Genomic DNA, 19,533 nt, shown 5'->3' on the forward strand with positions numbered 1-19,533 from the left:
TCTTCTTGTGGGCATTCTTTATTTTCAGGTGTTGACCTACTAGTATATTATGCAGCTTGAAATTATATTGTTTCCATCTTTACTGTGATTATTGGTGATTTTCTCCCTTTTGGAGTGCTAAAAATGGGATTGTGTTATCTCAGCCTTTAGTTCATGCTAGCCTGATTTGGACCTTGTTGCCATGGTAACTCTTCCTGCATGAGTTTTATCAGGGGTTAAACAAAATCAACGCAGCTCTCTGTTATGCATCTGCAGTTAGCACCATTACTTTTCCAATTCCATTCTAGACCTTCTCACTCCACCTACACATATTTCCACCATTTCTTACCTGTGTCAACAAAAATTGATAGCTAGTACATTGGGCTCTGCCATAATGTGATTTTAAAGGGTGCAAAGCCACTCGAGGGACCAGTTTGTTCTCTGGTTTCCAGAAAGGACTGCAATACCACAAGAAGTCCTCTGCAAAAATTAACACACACTACATATCAGCTTATTCTTGCTCTCACACAAAAGAAATTCATTGCAGGTCTTTCAGCGTAATGGATGATATTCCTTGCACAGGTGCAGGTTCAGCCTTAGCCAGTTGCCATAGATGCTGGACAGTGAGCCAAGAAATTCTCTCATGACTGCTTAAAATAAGCAGGATTCCTGCCTGGCAGTTCCAAACAAAGCTCTCAGCTGGATTGGCAAGTTAGTCTGCTGCTGAAAACTAAGTGACAACAAACTGCTCCATCTATATTGTTGTCTCTTTCAGCAGCGCACAATACAATTCTTTCTTGCTCATTTCTCATTTTCCTCTAGTAGTTCTATGGGAGTTAGCCAATTTCAAGGGAAATACGTAGGGGCAAGAAGATTCTTTTGCTCTGCTATTTCCGAGTGCGGATCTGTTATCCCATGCTGAACAGGGCATCACTATAATTGCTTACACCAATATGAAATTCAAACATACAGGTGAAAGATGCAAAAGTTACAGAGTGTAAGTGAGATCACTGAGAGCTTGAAAAAAATGAGGCTTTGAAAAGATTTTTCTGGGGTTCAAGCATTATTACTTTTGCTAGCATTTTCTTTAATTTTTGTTAATGTTGGCTCTAATTAATTAAAATACTGGCTAAATAAGCCAGTGGGAACGTACTAACTGGGAATGTAATGATGACCTCAATGAAATAAGTCCTTATTCTGGGTTTTTAGTTGTGATCCATAAACAAGAAGATCATTCCATGGACTCTAGCTGAAAGGATTATAAGAACTCCAGTGGAGTTATATTGTTAAATTAGTAACCAGAGAGATGGGTAGCTAGCAATACTGTAACTTTTGTCAGCTCACCCAGGGACCTCATTACAAGGAACTTTTGTTTTCATGGATGTGATTTTAAAAGACCACAAAAGAAAGTTCTTATGAAATCTTATTACACAATTATTTCATGTTAACACAGACTGTAACAATCAAGTGGGATATTAAATGCATTTTACAGTGTTTCGTTTTTAGCATATTGTTAGCTAAATGAACTTATATAGTACTTAATTTTATTTGAAGAGTTATGCTTCTTGACCAGACTTTTTACCTACTGATCTATTCTCAAAGTAGGCACAGAAGCCAGAGCTCTAATAAACTTCTAATTGAATCTTGATCAGTATAGCTATCTTGAGTGTGCAGTGCTTGTAGGTACTGTCTAGGCTAAGAAGCTAAACCATATTAACATAGCTTTATTACACAAGTTAGCCAGAGGCCATGGCTTGCAATATAGAAGACAAGGAAATCTTTCAGGAACAGATTCTCCTGCCTGAAAGTATGAGGTGAAGCAGTACTGAGATAATGCGAAAACAACCCTCTCCTCCCATGTCCCTGCTCTCTCCCATTCTTGTCCTCTTCCACCAGATGATTTATTTAAATGGTTACTCTATGAATAGATGACTTAGCCAAGCACTGTGCTCTGTCCTCAGCAAGAAAGTAGGGTAAGAATCTGGACAAAAATTGAAGCTCTTACATAACTGTGTTAAACTGTTAATATTATGCTGATGAATTTTGTTTGGACTTAATTAGAAAAGAGTTTCTATTATTCAGCTAGAGTGTCAGGTAGTTAAATAACCAGGAAACAACTAATATCTTGGCAGGCGGCATATGCTTGAAACAAGACCTCATGTCCCCGAAATCTTCAGCATGAAACCCCTAACAAAAAGTACATACATGGTCATCAGAGAGCCCATCACTGCAGTGTCCCATCTGCTCCTATTTTTGTTATTGTTATTGCTGTTATCACAGTGCCGAGGAGCCACCTCAGGGATCTTCCACAGAAGAGTCTTGTTTCCAGGAGTTGCTCCCAAAGAGGCTGTTTCCAGAGGCCAAATCTGATCGAAATGGTGTATGCAGTCACACATACCCATAGTCATCCTTTGAAAAAAGAAAAGGTAATAATAGTACTACAGTGAAAGCTGAATTCCTTGTAAAAAAGAAGAGAATTCTAGACTTGATAGGAGAATTGCTTTGGCCTTTGCCCTGAATGCCTTCTGAGGTGCATGTTTATAATTCTTTGTTTCTGATTTTTTAAGTACAGTATTATTTCCTGAAGTATAAATCAAGAACTGTCTTTCCATTATTACCTGCTTAACATTTAAGTTGATAACAAAGCCAGACACAGAAAATAAAATTCAGAGATAAGGGTGTCACTCCACCCCTATCTTATTTCATTGTACTAAAAATGGCACAAAAGAATAAATGAAGGATTACAAACTTTAACTATGAAATTCTTGGCTTTTTAAAAGTGTGTCAGTTGTTCAAAAGTAGCACCTTAGCCCATTTTAAAAAAAGGAACATGGATCCTTATGGAAAAGTTAGCCAGTGTTTAGTCCACGATGGTCAGGGGAGGTTTCAGTATCTTCTGCTGTTCCCTATTTCCAGAATCATCCAACCCGACATAGCTCAGAGAGGAAACACAGCAAAGGACACATTAATTTACCAAATTCTCACAAGCAGTGCTGAGATAGAACAGTCATTCAAACAGTTCTCTCCAGAACAGATAATTTCCTCCACCATCACTATCCAACCCACTGTAACCTTTCAGCAAAATTGCCGGGACTGGCTGTAACTGGAATTTCACTATTTTGTATCTTTAGGTTCCCCAGTGAAGACTTAGGACAACACAAATTATGAACGAAACTGGAATTAAAGGAATTTTTTGTCACTAAAAACAAGAACTTTAAACCTTTCTTACTATCAGGAGGTTAAAATGTTTAACTTTCCTAAAATACCACCAATAACCTACTTTTAGGAATCTTCCTATTCATCAGTTTCTAGACAGACATCATTTTTCCTTGATGTTAGTCAAATACCACACACACATCTGGCAGTACATTTTGTAAGTACAGGTTCCTAAAGATAGATGGGAAATTTAAAGGAAAACATAATGAATGGAAGTGATCAAGAAGGAGGAAAACAAACATGTGCTGAAAAATATAAGGATTTCCACACCCCAGGTTAAAACCTGGAAATTGTAAGGAGCCATTGTAAGTCTTTGTCATTGTTTCAGATTTTAAGGTCTGAGATGTCTACAGACATCTGCTGTACCAAGGTGCTGAACAAGGACTTACAGATACACAAATCCCTGTGCCTGGTGGAACTTTAGATAAATCCTTTCTACCAGCTTAAGAAATGTCTCAAACAAATGTGTGTGCACCTTTAAGAACTCTTGTCTCTGCCATGTTCTGAAAATGGCCAAACTTTAATATAACTGTATGTGTTTCAAAAGATTATTTTTAAGCCCAAAAATCTCTGATGGAAAGAATCTATTTTCATTTGTTCTTTATTCCACCTAAGTTCTGCTGGATATTATGGCGTAGAAGGACATAATTATATATAATGTTCACAGAAGGAAAAATAGTAGTAATGTAGCCAGTCCTCATCTTATCATAAAAATCTGGCACTGTTGCTAAATTAAATTACTAATGAATATGTGATTTCTTCAGGATTTATTATATTGATTTTTTTTTTTTCTAAAATTTATCATCCTGTGTTTCTCAAACGTGAAGGAATATCTTTATCACTGAGTAGGCACTGTGTGCTTTACTACTTCCTCTAATTATAACTAAAGAGCTGCAAATGTAATTTTCCACTTTTAAAAGTGAATTCTAGTGCAACTAACCATCAGAATACTATGTGATTATGTAGATTAACAAAAGCAAATAAAGTGTATATGAAAGTCAGCCTTTACGTTAATTCTCTCACTGTACTAAACATTATTACTGTATTATACGCTATATATAAATAGTTTTTTTGTTCAGAGTCCCTTGCTATAAAATGTGCTCTGCAGATTTTAACAGTACAGTTTATTTTCAGAGCTTTAGGACCCACTACTTCTCCTGACCATAGCAATTTCTACTTTTTTCAGATTGTTTGGAAATATTTAAATCTGAAGTTCTCAGGCTATCCCATGGACATTTTACAAAGCTTGCAAACTACTTCTCTTTTTTCATGCACACTAAATTTGTGATTTTTCCATAGAGTTTTCATGCATGAAAACCATCCAAAAAGTAGGTAATTTTTCTAGTACTAAAAATTAGATATTCTGCCTACTTGAACAGTGCTATAATCATCAATGATGTTTCACCAATAAGCAAGAAAAGCCTCTAGAGATACTAATTTATGCTTTCTTATCACTTTGAGTTGTCAGTTATAAGGACCTTATGACTAAACATTCCTTAAAAGTTTTTGCTTTTTACTGTACTATTTTGTCCTCATAGATTTATTGGTAATGTGCAGAAGTTGGAGCAAGCTATGCTTTCAGCAGGCACTCAAAAATGTTTATGAAGGTAGCACTTCTTATTTTCCCTAATCACCAGTCATGAACTGAGCTGATCATGACAGCAATAGAAGACTCTCCTGGCAACAGACAAATTTCTCTTCAGCTGAAAAATGGTAGAGTGCTTTGTTCAAGTTGTTCATCTTCTGGAATGGACCTTCAGATGCCCCCTTTCCTGGGACATGTTCCTTGTCAGAACATGAGTTAAGGCTGGTTTTGACAAACATCCAGGTGTCATGATTTGCAGCATCAGAACTCTGAGGCTGAGCATAGGCCAAGTTGATTCTGAGAGACAAGAGCTCAAGCACTAAAATTCAAGATTTACAAATGTCTTAGCTTTGTTAAAGTGAATTCAGGGTAAGTTATAGTATTTTATGATGTTTGAGAATGGTTAAATATCTCTATAGACAAGGCCAAAATTCCTTTTTGGACAAAGTTTCTGGTAGCAAATGTGGAGTAGCTCTCATCAGAAATGTTACATACAACAACAAAGTCCAGAATTTTCCTGTTGCTTGTCATGCATTTGTAAAGATTGAGCGGTTCACATCCTTCTCCCATGGGAAAATAAATCCTCTAAAGTTCTTCATACTGTTTCCCAAAAGACTTCGCAGATCAGTATAGTTTTCTCTCTGAAGATTTTAAATTCACCAAAATTAAGCAATAAAAAGTTAATGGAACTTATGAATTAAAAATCCATTCTGAAGTCTGTCATTGGAAGGTCCTTCATGAACATAATTTTCAAGTAAAAATATTAATTGCAGATTGGGTTAAGAGACCCAATCCAAAAGACCCAAGTCAAAGAAAGGATGGCAACAGGAACAAAAGTGTCAAACATGATGCCTGTGCATTTCGTTGTTATAATGTATCTTAACGGAATGCAAATTAACCTTTTTCTTTTATTCATAGATATATGAAAAACATGGCAAAAAGATCTATCTTCACTATAGCAACAGTTATCTATTCAATGGTCAGCCACTGGGTTGCTTTTCATTTTCATGTTTACAAGCTGTCAGCTTCCTTCTTTTTGATATTCTTCCATTACCTAGTCCATCAGAAGGCACTCAGTTGTGTTTAGCGATGTACTCTATACCAGTCATATTCAGATCAGTATGAAGCAAACAGCAAGGAAAAAGAATTATGAGCATTTTAATTAGCAGTTTAATAATCCTAAAGTCCCTGATTGGAATTCTATAGAGTGGTTGAACCTGCATAAAACTTGAGCAGACTTCTCTGGAATCACCCCTCATTATATATTGGTCCCGCTCCACAGTACCAGTAATTTTTGATATTACATAAATACTGTGTATCGATTATATTGTTCTTACACCACTAAGTAAAAAGCAGTGATTTCAAGAATAAGGATTATCATTTTCCCTGACTGATTTTATGCTGCTCCCCATCTAAATGATGAAAAACATAGGCATGATCTGAACATCAGTGTTCAAATTATGCATCAACTTCTTTTGATTTTCTGATATCTTTGAGATTTTGAACTTTTTCAACCCTGTTTGTGGTATTGTATTTAACATACTACCCAAAATGCTTGCTTACTGACTTTTCATTCCAAATATTTGCTGCCCCGTGGTGCATGGGTGGGCACATAAGGCGTTTTCCTGCTCTCTGACAAGGTAACTGACATTTTTAAATTCAAGAACAGAGAACAAATAGTATGATGACCAGCAAATATTTTGTTCATATGTAGGAAAGGCAGCTTGAGCACCACAGGAATATTTGTGTATATCACATAAGAAAGAGCTAATAGCAGTTGAACCAAAATACTTGCTGGCAAACTGAATCTGAAGATCTGCAGACCTTTTGAGCAATCAACTATCCCTCCTTCCAGGTCACAGTATGCATTCCTCTTACCAAGGGATGTACTTGGTGTCGCGTAAGATAGTATGGTAGCTTTTTTCAAAGGAAAGGGAAGATGTCATATCTGCTGAACAGATTTATAGTTATGCAGATCATGTTAATGATGAGGATTATCTATGTTTCATGGTTTGGGATAGAAATTTTTTTCTGCAGGGGTGAGGAAGTCATTCACTTCATTTCCTGCACAAAATTGAATTTGTCTAGGCATATTATGGGATTTTTTATTGGATGGCTGAAAAAGGAAGTAAAAATTTGCCACCTTCTGAAACGCTAGGCTACATAACTAGTCAGATTAATGATATTACAGTAACATTAAACAATGCTGCTCCACATGTAATACATTACTGACACTTTCACCAATATTGTTTGCAGCAGACTAATAGGTTAATAGAGAATAGACCATGCAGATTGCCACTGTCTGAATAATAGAGTAATTCAATACTACAGGCTGACCATGGCACACAAAAGAAACTTGCTTGATCTCTGGTATTTTATGCCAGTATTTCTGTGAGTCTATGTCATAGCTATATTTCATTGCCTTCATGACAACCCCGTTTCTTCCCTTCCTTTGCCAGTGCAAGTGTGAAAAGCAGAACACAAACCATCTGATAATTACTATGAGGATTTTGGAATTTCCAGACAGCAAATAACAGAGGACATTGCCTGTAAACTTGGCAGGCACCCAAAACACATATCAAGCTAAAACAAGTCGCATAAAAAATGTAAATGATGTTTGTACATGTTTGGTAAAGCAGGAAGTTACAAAATAATAATCTTCAGCAAAACCTAGTTTCTAGCAATCAGAGTCAGAGACCAAAATTTGTATTACTGGAAAAGGAAGGAGGAAGCAGTAGGATGAGGGGGGGTTTTAATGATTACATTTATTTTGGAAACAGAAGAGAAAGGAGAAGAGAAACATTATGAAACCTGAAAGTCTGTGTGATAGTGAACTTCTCCATACATGCACAGGTAGAAAACTTTTCTCTTCTGGAAAATTCATTCCAAACCAGTGACTGGATTTCATTATAAGAGGAAGGAGAAATTTGAGAAATTCACACTCTGAATTAAGCGCTACTTGGATATTTGTAATGTATTCCCATTGAGCTACAGAGGCACTGCTAAGCTGTCGAGCTGAGGTACAGACCTTGCAACATCATCAGGTACTGAAGAGCCAAATAAAAAATGCAGTTTCTATTTTAATTCTTACTCTAGGTGCAAAGTATCACAGGATTATTCTCCAGACAGAAGAATCATTAGCATTAAATAAGAGTCTTTTAAAAGGAAAACAACTCGACTCTCTGAATGTAGCCAGATGGCTAGCAAATAAAGCAACGGCAGTAAAGCCAAAGATGCATATTTTTAAATCTGTCAGCTGATAAACAAATCTTCCCCGATTTCAATAGGCAAAACCCTACATTCAACAGATCTCTGCTTTCCTTCTATTGCCAGTGAGTTCATTATACTTGTACAGCATTTGGAAAACAATATGTTCCGTTGTTCTGTTATAGATGGAGACTGAATGCAGAGGTATCGATTGAATTACTCTGATTTTACAGCAGTCTAATTGTTAGCAGAATCTGACTTCTTGTTTCTAGATATTTTAGTATTCTATGAATACGACAGATAAGGCAGTCTGCTATACTTCAGCTGCTATATAATTTTTTTCATTAGAGTCTCAATGACTTCCTCTTAAAATTAGTCCATTGATTGATTTGTATTCCACAGGGTGCTCATTACAGCTACTGTTGGTGCACAAAATATCATGAATATAAAAAATTACCCTAAAAATGGCAATTTCAAGCTTTCATTATATGGTCTTTTTCACAGGTTGAAGTTGGTCAAGCAGTAAGTAATTAAGACAATTTAGTGTAGCATGACTCCATATATTTAACCATATATTCCCAAAGAAAAAGCCATGGGAGACAGCTACATTAGAATTTTCTTATGAAGCTTTCTTTTAGTTTTGTACTTTTTTAAAGATGGGATTGCAGAGAACATGGTATGATTCTATGATTCTATGGTACTTGACTCTCCAGTCTGAGCATTCCCCAAGAGCTGTGTTGATGCCTTCACAGTATCAGAGTATCACCAGTATCACTTATAGCTAGTAATCCTGCTTAACAGAAGCCAAATAAAGTCACTTCAGGCCAGGGCTGTGTTAATTGCTCTCAGAGACTCTAGATGGTACAGTTACAGGAGGTCTGCTTTGGTACTGGTTTTATTTTGTTCACCATTACCTGCCCTCACCATTCACAGACGTCTGGACTCCTGCAAAGTGCTCTCTACAGACACTGCATTCTTTTTATGTGCAGATAAAGAGGGTTATATGAGGCCACAGTTTCATTTCCCTATAGTGACCAGAAAACAGACAAGAAACCTAGGGAATATACTAGATGTTGTGTTAACCACTGCTGTAGGCTTTAAAGACTACAGACATTCTAGAGCAGTGTTGATTAGTAATTAGCACAAAGCAGATGGGAAATCATGCTGTCTCCCCAGGAAGTTAATGCAAACTAGTTACAGTATTTATACGTTGTTGAGACTACCCTGCTAAAATGTGTTTTAAATAAATAGCAGAACTGGAATTATCTTGACATTTCAGTTAAAAATAGGTAAAATCAAATATTGAATTGGAAATTAGCTTCAAGTTTATTCTGAAAAGAGATTAGGAGTTCTTCATATTCATAAATGATCATTCTTGGTTTTAAATCCTATTTATTTTTTACAATGTGTTTTTAAAGGCATCTGCTTTAAATTTAATTTTACTTGCCACTTCTTAAGAGGACTGAATTTGCCTTTCCTGAGTGCAGATTTTGAATGTGATTAACGAAAGATTAATTCTGAACTTGATTGGTACTCTGCCTCCATATATATCACATCATGTTGTGTACTTATTCAAAAGGTTGGATGTTCAAAGAATTGTAATTAATTCTAAAGGCTAAGGAATTTGGCCTACTTTGTAAAGTTGTTTTGAGATGATCCCACAAAAACAGACAAGAAACTCCCTTCTTTTTGTACCAGTAGGATTTCTTTCTACCACATCAATCCTAAATACCAGTTTGACAGTAATGAGCATGGAGAAATATGCTGTCTATTTAGGTGGGCCCAGACATTTTGAGGTTGAGTGGTTGATTAATACATTTGCCTTTTCTGGGAAAAGAATAAGGAGCAAAAGTGCTTTTATGTGGGCATAACTTAAATGAGTAGTTCTGATACCAAGTCTGACATCCATGACTGTTAGCGTGTTAAGATTGTGAGAAATGCCCAAGAATGTGAGCAATTGGAAGAGGGAATGAAATAATCAATTATTTTTTTAAAAATTTGGAATATAAAGCTTTCTCAAATATCATCCTTACCTGGAAAAAGCAGTGAGTAAACAGGAGGGTTGTGCTGGATAAAACCTTTGCTGTTTTAATATAAGCCACTTTTTGCATAATGAGTTATAGGTTAAGGACTATGAATCCTTACGATATACATGCAAATGTCTTCTAGGACTTCAAAAGAAAGACAAATCTCCTCTGATACAGGAATCAAAAAAGGCTTTAAAATAATTTATTCTAATAGATGGCGAACTTTGTAACTGATATAATAATCATCTCCAACCTCAGACCAGAATAAACTAGAACACAATTTCATTAACTGCATACTACTCTACACAATTATTTCTGTTTAACAGATTATTTCAAAGAGAATGATCAGAGTGATCCTGAACCCTCAGGGGACACCACCAGATACTATCAATCTATTAAGAAACACTTTGAGGAGAAAAAAAGTGGGTCATCATCTTTTGTGTCATCCATTGAAGATGAGCAAAAGCCCCTGTTCTCTCGGACAGCTGATTACCCATCTGTAACAGAGAAAACCACAGAGGTGGACTTTGAAGAAATGGTTCATGCCCCAGAAGAAATTCTTATTGACAAAAGAAGCAATTCTTGCAAAGGTAATGTAGCTGTTGCTATTTTGTAAAGTTTGAGTAGACATCTTTTTTAGTCTTATTATCAAAAATATTTTTCTGAATGTTACCATTGATTCTTTACATAATATTTACTTCTGTGTTTCCTGAAAGTTTAAAAAAACAAAATCTTTTAGATCAAAAGTTACTATTTCTTAAGAGGATTAATGTAGTTTACAACACGGGCTGTGGGACTGGATTACAGAACCTACAAAAGGCTATTCCAGGCTTTGTTAATAAAACATCTTGTAACTGAACTGTCTTAGGAAATTCATTTAAACAAACTCTTTAAAATTGTCAACTGGTACTGGACTTCATTGAGTGCTCACGGTTAAAAACTTCAATCAAAGCAGTAAAGAATCTCTCAAAGGCTGTTTGATATGCCAGGGTTGGGTGACAGCAAAAAATCCTAGCTAATGAGGGCTAGATATACATCGTGATGGCTGCACATGCACAAAAAGCATATTTTCGGGTAACTCATTTCATTCTCTGTATTGACAAGACACAATAAAAAATGTGAAAAGTGGAAAAAATTTCATAATAGCATAAAAGAATATTATACCATGTTGCTGCACATGTTGGTTAAAAGGAGTGCCATTTCATTACACAGAACAAATCCTGACTTCCATAAGTAAAACACAGGAACAAAGATTTGAGCTTTCGTATATGACAAATGATCAGAAATCGTTACACTGAGTTAAACCTCATAATTAAAATTACATCTAATATAATAAAATATTAATTTGCTCAGTAATGTGAAGGGAAATTAATGAAAGGTCCCAGATTAATATATGACTTAAATATTACTGAAAGTTCGTTTGTAATTCTTTCAGTCTGAAGGGAAGAATTACATATTTTCTGCTTAATGCTGTTTTCCCCAGAAGTTTCCATTGAGGTAATTTAACCATTTAACCATCATTCTATAAACTTTAGGCATATAGGCTATAATTTTAAATTAGCCTAATGATTAATCAGGCCAAATAATGTATTTTTTTACATCTCAAAGATATGAATATCTGAAGTCTGCTCTCCTCATGTTAAGGCTATATAAATCTGCACCACATAAACTTGTTGCATACATACTGCAATTTGAAAGCTTACCTTTCCCCTACCAATAGCCAGAAATGTGTCCTTGCAGCTATAGCAACGTTTTCCAAGGCAACCTATTGCAGATTTTGTTTGAGCTAAATTTAGCATGTCTAAAGGTTACATATTTTGGTTAAGACCACATTCTTTTTTCCACTTTGCAATCTAGCACTATTGGTAATGTGTATGAAAGCTCTTTACCTTTCAGCAACTTTCATAAAAATTTGAAGGGCAATAAAATAAGATCAACTTTGACTGATAGATGTTTTAAACTAAATTCTTACTCCTGCTATTAATTACAGATTGATTTTAACTTATCATAAAAGCAGTTGTAAATGTAATGCAATTTTGAAATAAACTCTGCTTGCATATATGTTTATAATCCTCATAATATAGTACGGTACCTTACAAATCTTGAATATAAATGCACTTACATAAAGCTACTGCAATTAATTACCACTGTGACATACATATTTAATTATCTTTAGTTTTGTTTTAAGCTTCAGTCATTACTGTTGATGAATGGAAAGATTATTAATAATGTATTGTATAATGTGGGCAGAAACTGCATAAACCTCTCTCTCATAATCCTGAAATGCAACTTTTAACATTAAAACATGGCTTTTTTGAGAAGACCTTATAATTTTTCTGTAGCTGGTAATCTATATGTTGCAGAAAAATGCTATTTTCTGTTTTCACTTGGTCATTATTTGGGCTATAAGACTGATTCTTGAATAGTAGTACAAGTGAACCTAGTTATGCATTTATGGATTTAGTTCTCAGTATAGGATTCTTCAAGACCTGCAAAACCATAGTTGGTTATGAACTTGAAACTGCTGTTGGACTTTTCTGGGGTTACCACATACTTTTCAGGTATGTGGAAGTACCTGAAAAGATGCTTAGAACACTTACAATACCATTATTTATTGTATGTTAACTTGTTTATAGTGTAGGAACTTATTTTATAATTTCAATGCCAATTCATTTCCTTTGTCACATACTAAATGTTTACTATAATAGTCTACAAATGCATATTCTGGGACAAAAAATCAGCTGTGATTTTCTCTGGGATAATCCACAGCATTGAAAAATATGTTATTTTAATGAATTATTTATTGTGTAAAATAACCAAAAACTTGGTTTTTACAGGATGTTAAAAAGCAGTGGAAGGTATAGCCTATATTTTTGGTTTCTACTCTTGAAATTCACTGCTCAAAAAGAAGTCCACTGGATTTACAACACCATTGCATCCACACTCATAGTTTAAAATTTTACCCCTGAATTTGTTATAGCCTGTTCCCTTCACTTTGCCAAGAGCTTTCCAACTTCCTTGCACACTGCAAATTGTGCCATGTGTGCCTGTTAAAACCATATTACATGCTTTTGTGACGCCATTTGCCTCTTCTGTTGGCTTAAGTGGCTGACAAGCTGAAAAGTTTTCTGTCCAGCCAAGGTGAAATCTCTTTCCCCTTTCTTCTGCCTAGTTAGTGCATAAAATCGGTTATAGGTCATGTCACATGAAATGCAAACACCCTTTACAACTGCAGGAAAACTTCTACACCTGCTTAACAAAGAACAGATAATGCAGCAAGCACCATTCTCCAATTAAAAAAAAGAGAAGTCTCTCCTTCCACTTGGAGTCCTGTAGTGAGAGCTCCCCTTCCTGGCTAAACTTACTTGAAATACTAAATCTGAGCAGGACTTATTCTTTTCTTTTTTTTTTTTTGTTTTTGTTTTTGTTTTTGTTTTTGTTTTTGTTTTAATTTATTTCTTTACTTAGAGCAAGTAAAGAGTATTTCTTTACTTAGAGAAACTGGTCTGGTTTGTGCTTCCAGCGTGGCCATCACCACTATACATTGGGAGGTATATAATGAAATATTTTAGCAATTGCATATCTTTTTTTTTCTCCTCGGGGGGTAAACTTACGAAGGAAGCATTCTCTTTCACCCCCCGTTCCCCCACCAGCCTATTTGCAACAGCAATTGAGAGTTCTGAAGGTTTTAGATGGCCTTTGAGTACCCTTGAAACCTGCCTGCTGATTGTGCTGGGGATCAGCATGTTGGCAAACATACGGAGTGTGTTTTACCCACGGCCATCCCGTCGTAGGAACATCCTATTTCGTTTAATGTCAAAAATTCAGCAGTATCAGGTTCGAATCTGGTCTAGGGTTAGACGACGATATAGGAGGACCACCAGGAGATTTTCCCTGAGGCTGGACAGTTATGAGTGGCAGGGTGTGTGGGATAGTATGGGCAAGTACCTAGGCCAGTGGGCCCCTCCAGTGCTTTGGAACTTCACCACTGAACAAGTGCAACATCCGGAAAAACTAGTAAAACACTTAAACGAGGTGTGCTGTCGTCCTGGTTATACCAGAGAGGGACAAATTTTGGCAACGTGCTGGGGCTTGGCCTATGCCTACAGAGCCCTGCTCAACACTATCCAGCACCTTCAAAGGGAAAAAAATGTCTCTGGATCTGATGGCAAAGCAACAGACAACGCAGCTATGCCAACTACAAGCACAGCAGCTACTCAGACCCTGACCACAACAGTCAACACAGCTACTCCAAGTACAGCAGCTACATCAACCCCAGTGACAAGCACAACAGCTACTCAAACCCTGACCACAACAGACAACGCAACTACTCCAACTTCAAATACAGCAGTTACACCAACCCCAGTGACAAGCACAACAGCTACTCAAACCCCGACAGCAACAGACAATGTGGCTACTCCAAGCACCGCAGCCACACCAACCCCAGTGACAAGCACAGTAGCTACTCAAACCCCGACAGCAACAGACAATATAGCTACTCCAAGCACCACAGCTACACCAACCCCAGTGACATGCACAGTAGCTATTCAAACCCCGACAGCAACAGACAATATGGCTACTCCAAGCACTGCAGCTACACCAACCCCAGTGACAAGCACAGTAGCTACTCAAACCCCGACAGCAACAGATAATGCAGCTGTTGGTGTTACTCAACTCCCAAGCACAACAGCTGCACCAACCCCAGCAATAGACATTGCAACCACTCCAATCCTAGTGGCAGACACTGCAGCCACTCCAACCACAGTGACAAACACTGCAGCTAAACCAAATGTCCAGTTTGTGACAATGTCTGTTGCCCCTGTAAGCAAAAGCAAACGAAAGGCAAAAAGAGCAACCCGCGAAGCGAAGAAAGATGAAGACCCAGTGCCATTACTATATGCAACAGCACCTGAACAAGAGTTACTACTACGTGGGTCAGAGGAAGAGGAAGAAGAAGAAGAGGTCACTTCTCGACCCCGGACCTCAACCGAACTACGGAATATGCGAAAAGATTTCACCCGTCTTCCAGGGGAGCACATTGTCACCTGGTTGCTCCGGTGCTGGGACAATGGGGCCGACGGTCATGAACTAGAAGGTAGGGAAGCCAAGCAGCTGGGATCACTTGCTAAGGAAGGAGGAATTGACAAAGCAATTGCAAGAGAGAAGCGAGCCCTCAGTCTTTGGAGGCGGCTCCTGGCAGCTGTGAAGGAAAGGTTTCCCTACAAAGACGATATTACGAATCGCTCAGCCAACTGGACCACGATAGAGAAAGGCATCCAGTCCCTGAGGGAATCAGCCATTATAGAGATGATCTATCGTAGGCCGGATTCCAGGAACACATCCGTAGACCCAGATGAAGTCGAATGTACACGACCCATGTGGCGGAAACTTACACGGAGTGCGCCATCATCATATGCCCACACATTGGCATCAATGACCTGGAATGACGGAGTATCACCAACAGTGGATTGCCTGATTCGTCAACTCCGAGAGTTCGAAGACAATCTCACCCCTTCCATCATTTCAGCTGTGGAAAAACTGTCCCAGGAGTTCAAACAATTGAGAGACGATTTATCCGATCTATCCAGCTCTCCACGCATACCAACCCATGTCTCAGCTATTAACAGAAGGCGCCCTACTGCTCGAGAAAGAAAATATACGAGGTACACGCCACGGGCCACCCTATGGTTTTACCTGCGGGATCATGGAGAAGACATGAGAAAGTGGGATGGAAAACCTACTTCAGCTCTGGAGCAACGGGTGCGTGAACTGAAGAGGAGAACAATGGTCAAGGATGATCCTCCCAGGAAAGCTGCTGCTCCAGTCTCTGGCGAGCAGTTTCCCAGATGGAGCGAAAGAGCTGATTTTACTCCAGCTCCTGTGATAAGGAATACTAATCCCTTTCTACAAGACAGAAGTGGAGAATTTTGTGATCACTATTAGAGGGGCCCTGCCTCCAGCCAGGTGGAGGAGAGGGATAATCGGGTTTACTGGACTGTGTGGATCAGATGGCCTGGCACATCAGTCCCACAGAAGTATAAGGCTCTAGTAGATACCGGTGCACAGTGTACTCTGATGCCATCAAGCTATCAAGGGGTGAAACCCATTTATATTTCTGGAGTGACAGGAGGATCCCAAGCGTTAACTATGCTGGAAGCTGAAATCAGCCTGACTGGGAGGAAGTGGCAAAAGCACCCCATTGTAACTGGTCCAGGGGCTCCATGCATCCTTGGCATAGACTATCTCAGGAGAGGGTATTTCAAAGACCCAAAAGGGTATAGATGGGCTTTTGGTATCGCTGCCTTGGAGACAGAGGAAATTAAGCAGCTGTCCACCTTACCCGGTCTCTCAGAGGATCCTTCTGTTGTGGGGTTGCTGAAGGTCGAAGAACAACAAGTGCCAATTGCGACCACAACAGTGCACCGGCGGCAATATCGCACCAACCGAGACTCCTTGATTCCCATCCATAAGCTGATCCGCAGACTGGAGAGCCAAGGAGTGATCAGCAGGACCCGCTCACCCTGTAATAGCCCCATATGGCCAGTGCGAAAGTCTAATGGAGAGTGGAGATTAACAGTAGACTATCGTGGCCTGAACGAAGTCACACCACCATTGAGTGCTGCCGTACCGGACATGTTAGAACTTCAGTATGAACTGGAGTCAAAGGCAGCCAAGTGGTATGCCACAATTGACATTGCCAATGCATTTTTCTCAATCCCTTTGGCAGCAGAATGCAGGCCACAGTTTGCTTTCACTTGGAGGGGCGTCCAGTACACTTGGAACCGACTGCCCCAGGGGTGGAAACACAGCCCTACCATCTGCCATGGATTGATCCAGACTGCACTGGAACAGGGGCAAGCTCCAGAACACCTGCAATACATTGATGACATCATCGTGTGGGGTGATACAGCAGAAGAAGTTTTTGAGAAAGGGAGGAAAATAATCCAAATCCTGCTGAAGGCCGGTTTTGCCATAAAACGGAATAAGGTCAAGGGACCTGCACAGGAGATTCAATTTTTGGGAATAAAATGGCAAGATGGACGCCGCCAGATCCCCACAGACGTGATCAACAAGATAACAGCAATGTCTCCACCAACTAACAAGAAAGAAACACAAGCTTTCTTAGGTGTTGTGGGGTTCTGGAGAATGCACATCCCAAATTACAGTCTGATTGTAAGCCCTCTCTGCCACGTGACCCGGAAGAAGAATGATTTCAAATGGGGCCCTGAGCAACAACAAGCCTTTGAACAAATTAAACGAGAAATAGTTCATGCAGTAGCCCTTGGACCAGTCCGGGCCGGGCCAGATGTGAAAAATGTGCTCTATACCGCAGCTGGGGAGAATGGTCCTACCTGGAGCCTCTGGCAGAAAGCTCCAGGGGAGACTCGAGGTCGACCCCTTGGCTTTTGGAGTCGGGGATATAAAGGATCCGAGGCCAGCTACACTCCCACTGAAAAAGAGATACTGGCAGCCTATGAAGGGGTTCGAGCTGCCTCAGAAGTGATTGGAACTGAAGCGCAGCTCCTCCTGGCACCCCGGTTGCCTGTGCTGGGTTGGATGTTCAAAGGCAGGGTCTCCTCTACACATCATGCAACTGATGCTACATGGAGTAAGTGGGCCGCACTAATTACACAACGAGCTCGAATAGGAAATCCCAGTCGTCCAGGAATTCTAGAAGTCATCATGGACTGGCCAGAGGGCAAAGATTTTGGGATGTCACCAGAAGAGGAGGTGACGCGTGCTGAAGAGGCCCCACCATATAATGAACTGTCAGAGAGTGAAAAGCAATATGCCTTGTTTACTGATGGGTCCTGCCGTATAGTGGGAAAGCATCGGAGATGGAAGGCAGCTGTGTGGAGTCCCCTGCGACAAGTTGCAGAAACTGCTGAGGGAGAGGGTGAATCGAGTCAATTTGCAGAGGTGAAAGCCATCCAGCTGGCCTTGGACATTGCTGAACGAGAAAAATGGCCAGTACTTTATCTCTATACTGACTCATGGATGGTGGCAAATGCCCTGTGGGGGTGGTTGCAGCAATGGAAGCAGAGCAACTGGCAACGCAGAAGTAAACCCATCTGGGCTGCTGCATTGTGGCAAGATATCGCTGCTCGGGTGCAGAACCTGGTGGTGAAGGTACGCCACGTAGATGCTCATGTACCCAAGAGTCGGGCCACTGAGGAACACCAGAATAACCAGCAAGTGGATAAAGCTGCTAAGATTAAAGTGGCTCAGATGGACTTGGATTGGCAACATAAGGGTGAATTATTTTTAGCCCGGTGGGCCCATGACACCTCAGGCCATCAAGGCAGAGATGCAACATATAGATGGGCTCGTGATCGAGGGGTGGACTTAACGATGGACACTATTGCCCAGGTTATTCACGAATGTGAAACATGTGCTGCAATTAAGCAAGCCAAGCGGTTAAAGCCTCTCTGGTATGGAGGACGATGGCTGAAGTACAAATATGGGGAGGCCTGGCAGATTGACTATATCACACTCCCACCAACCCGCCAGGGCAAGCGCTATGTGCTTACCATGGTGGAAGCAACCACCGGCTGGCTGGAAACATACGCTGTGTCCCATGCCACTGCCCGGAACACTATCCTGGGCCTTGAGAAACAAGTCTTGTGGCGACACGGCACCCCAGAGAGAATTGAGTCAGACAATGGGACTCATTTCCGGAACAACCTCATAGACACTTGGGCCAAAGAGCATGGCATTGAGTGGGTATACCACATCCCCTACCATGCACCAGCCTCTGGGAAAATCGAACGGTACAATGGGCTGTTAAAAACTACACTGAGAGCAATGGGTGGTGGGACTTTCAAACACTGGGATACACATTTACCAAAAGCCACCTGGTTGGTCAACAGTAGGGGATCTGCCAACAGGGCTGGCCCAGCCCAATCAGAACTTTTACGTACTGTAGAGGGGGATAAAGTTCCTGTGGTGCACATAAAGAATTTGTTGGGGAAGACAGTCTGGGTTATTCCTGCTTCAGGTAAAGGCAAACCCACTCGTGGGGTTGCTTTTGCTCAGGGACCTGGATATACTTGGTGGGTAATGCGGGAAGATGGGGAAGTCCGATGTGTACCTCAAGGGGATTTGATTTTGGGGGAAAACAGCCAATGAACTCAATTGTACGCTGTTGCCTGCTCTATAACACTTTTATAGCCCACCAGCTAGATATCTTCAGGTCACCAGCCATTGACCCTGACTTCCCTCCGATCATCACCTCAACAAAGAATGAATTTTGAGGAAACCAGATGAGCTCAGCAGTGACCAGATGAGTTTGGCGGTATCATCAGCAGGCAACAACCCAACACTATGTACCGTCCCTCCTGCCCTGAAAGACTATTACAAGAGATGGAACCTGACATCATGGACTGGATGAGTTCAGCAATTTTACAGGGATTGGTCCATGGACTAGGGAACGATATCTTTCTCTGTGTGTGGGTGTGGGTGTATATATATGTGTATATATGGGACAGGGGTGATGGTGTGCTGAGAGATGTGGGATCT

The 19,533-nt window shown here is 39.8% G+C and overlaps 1 protein-coding gene across 5 annotated transcripts in view; it reads left to right on the forward strand.

Annotated features, from left to right (window-relative positions):
- KCNH7 (potassium voltage-gated channel subfamily H member 7) overlaps window positions 1-19,533 on the forward strand; it is a 244,058-nt gene that overhangs the window by 213,970 nt on the left and 10,555 nt on the right. For all 5 annotated transcript variants that reach the window (XM_030488008.1, XM_030488010.1, XM_030488009.1 and 2 more), the window contains one exon: window positions 10,341-10,604. In XM_030488008.1, the coding sequence (XP_030343868.1) occupies window positions 10,341-10,604 (264 nt within the window). The remainder of the gene's footprint in view (window positions 1-10,340; window positions 10,605-19,533) is intronic.

This window comes from Strigops habroptila, chromosome 5, assembly GCF_004027225.2.
Source record: "Strigops habroptila isolate Jane chromosome 5, bStrHab1.2.pri, whole genome shotgun sequence".
Taxonomy (NCBI): domain Eukaryota; kingdom Metazoa; phylum Chordata; class Aves; order Psittaciformes; family Psittacidae; genus Strigops; species Strigops habroptila.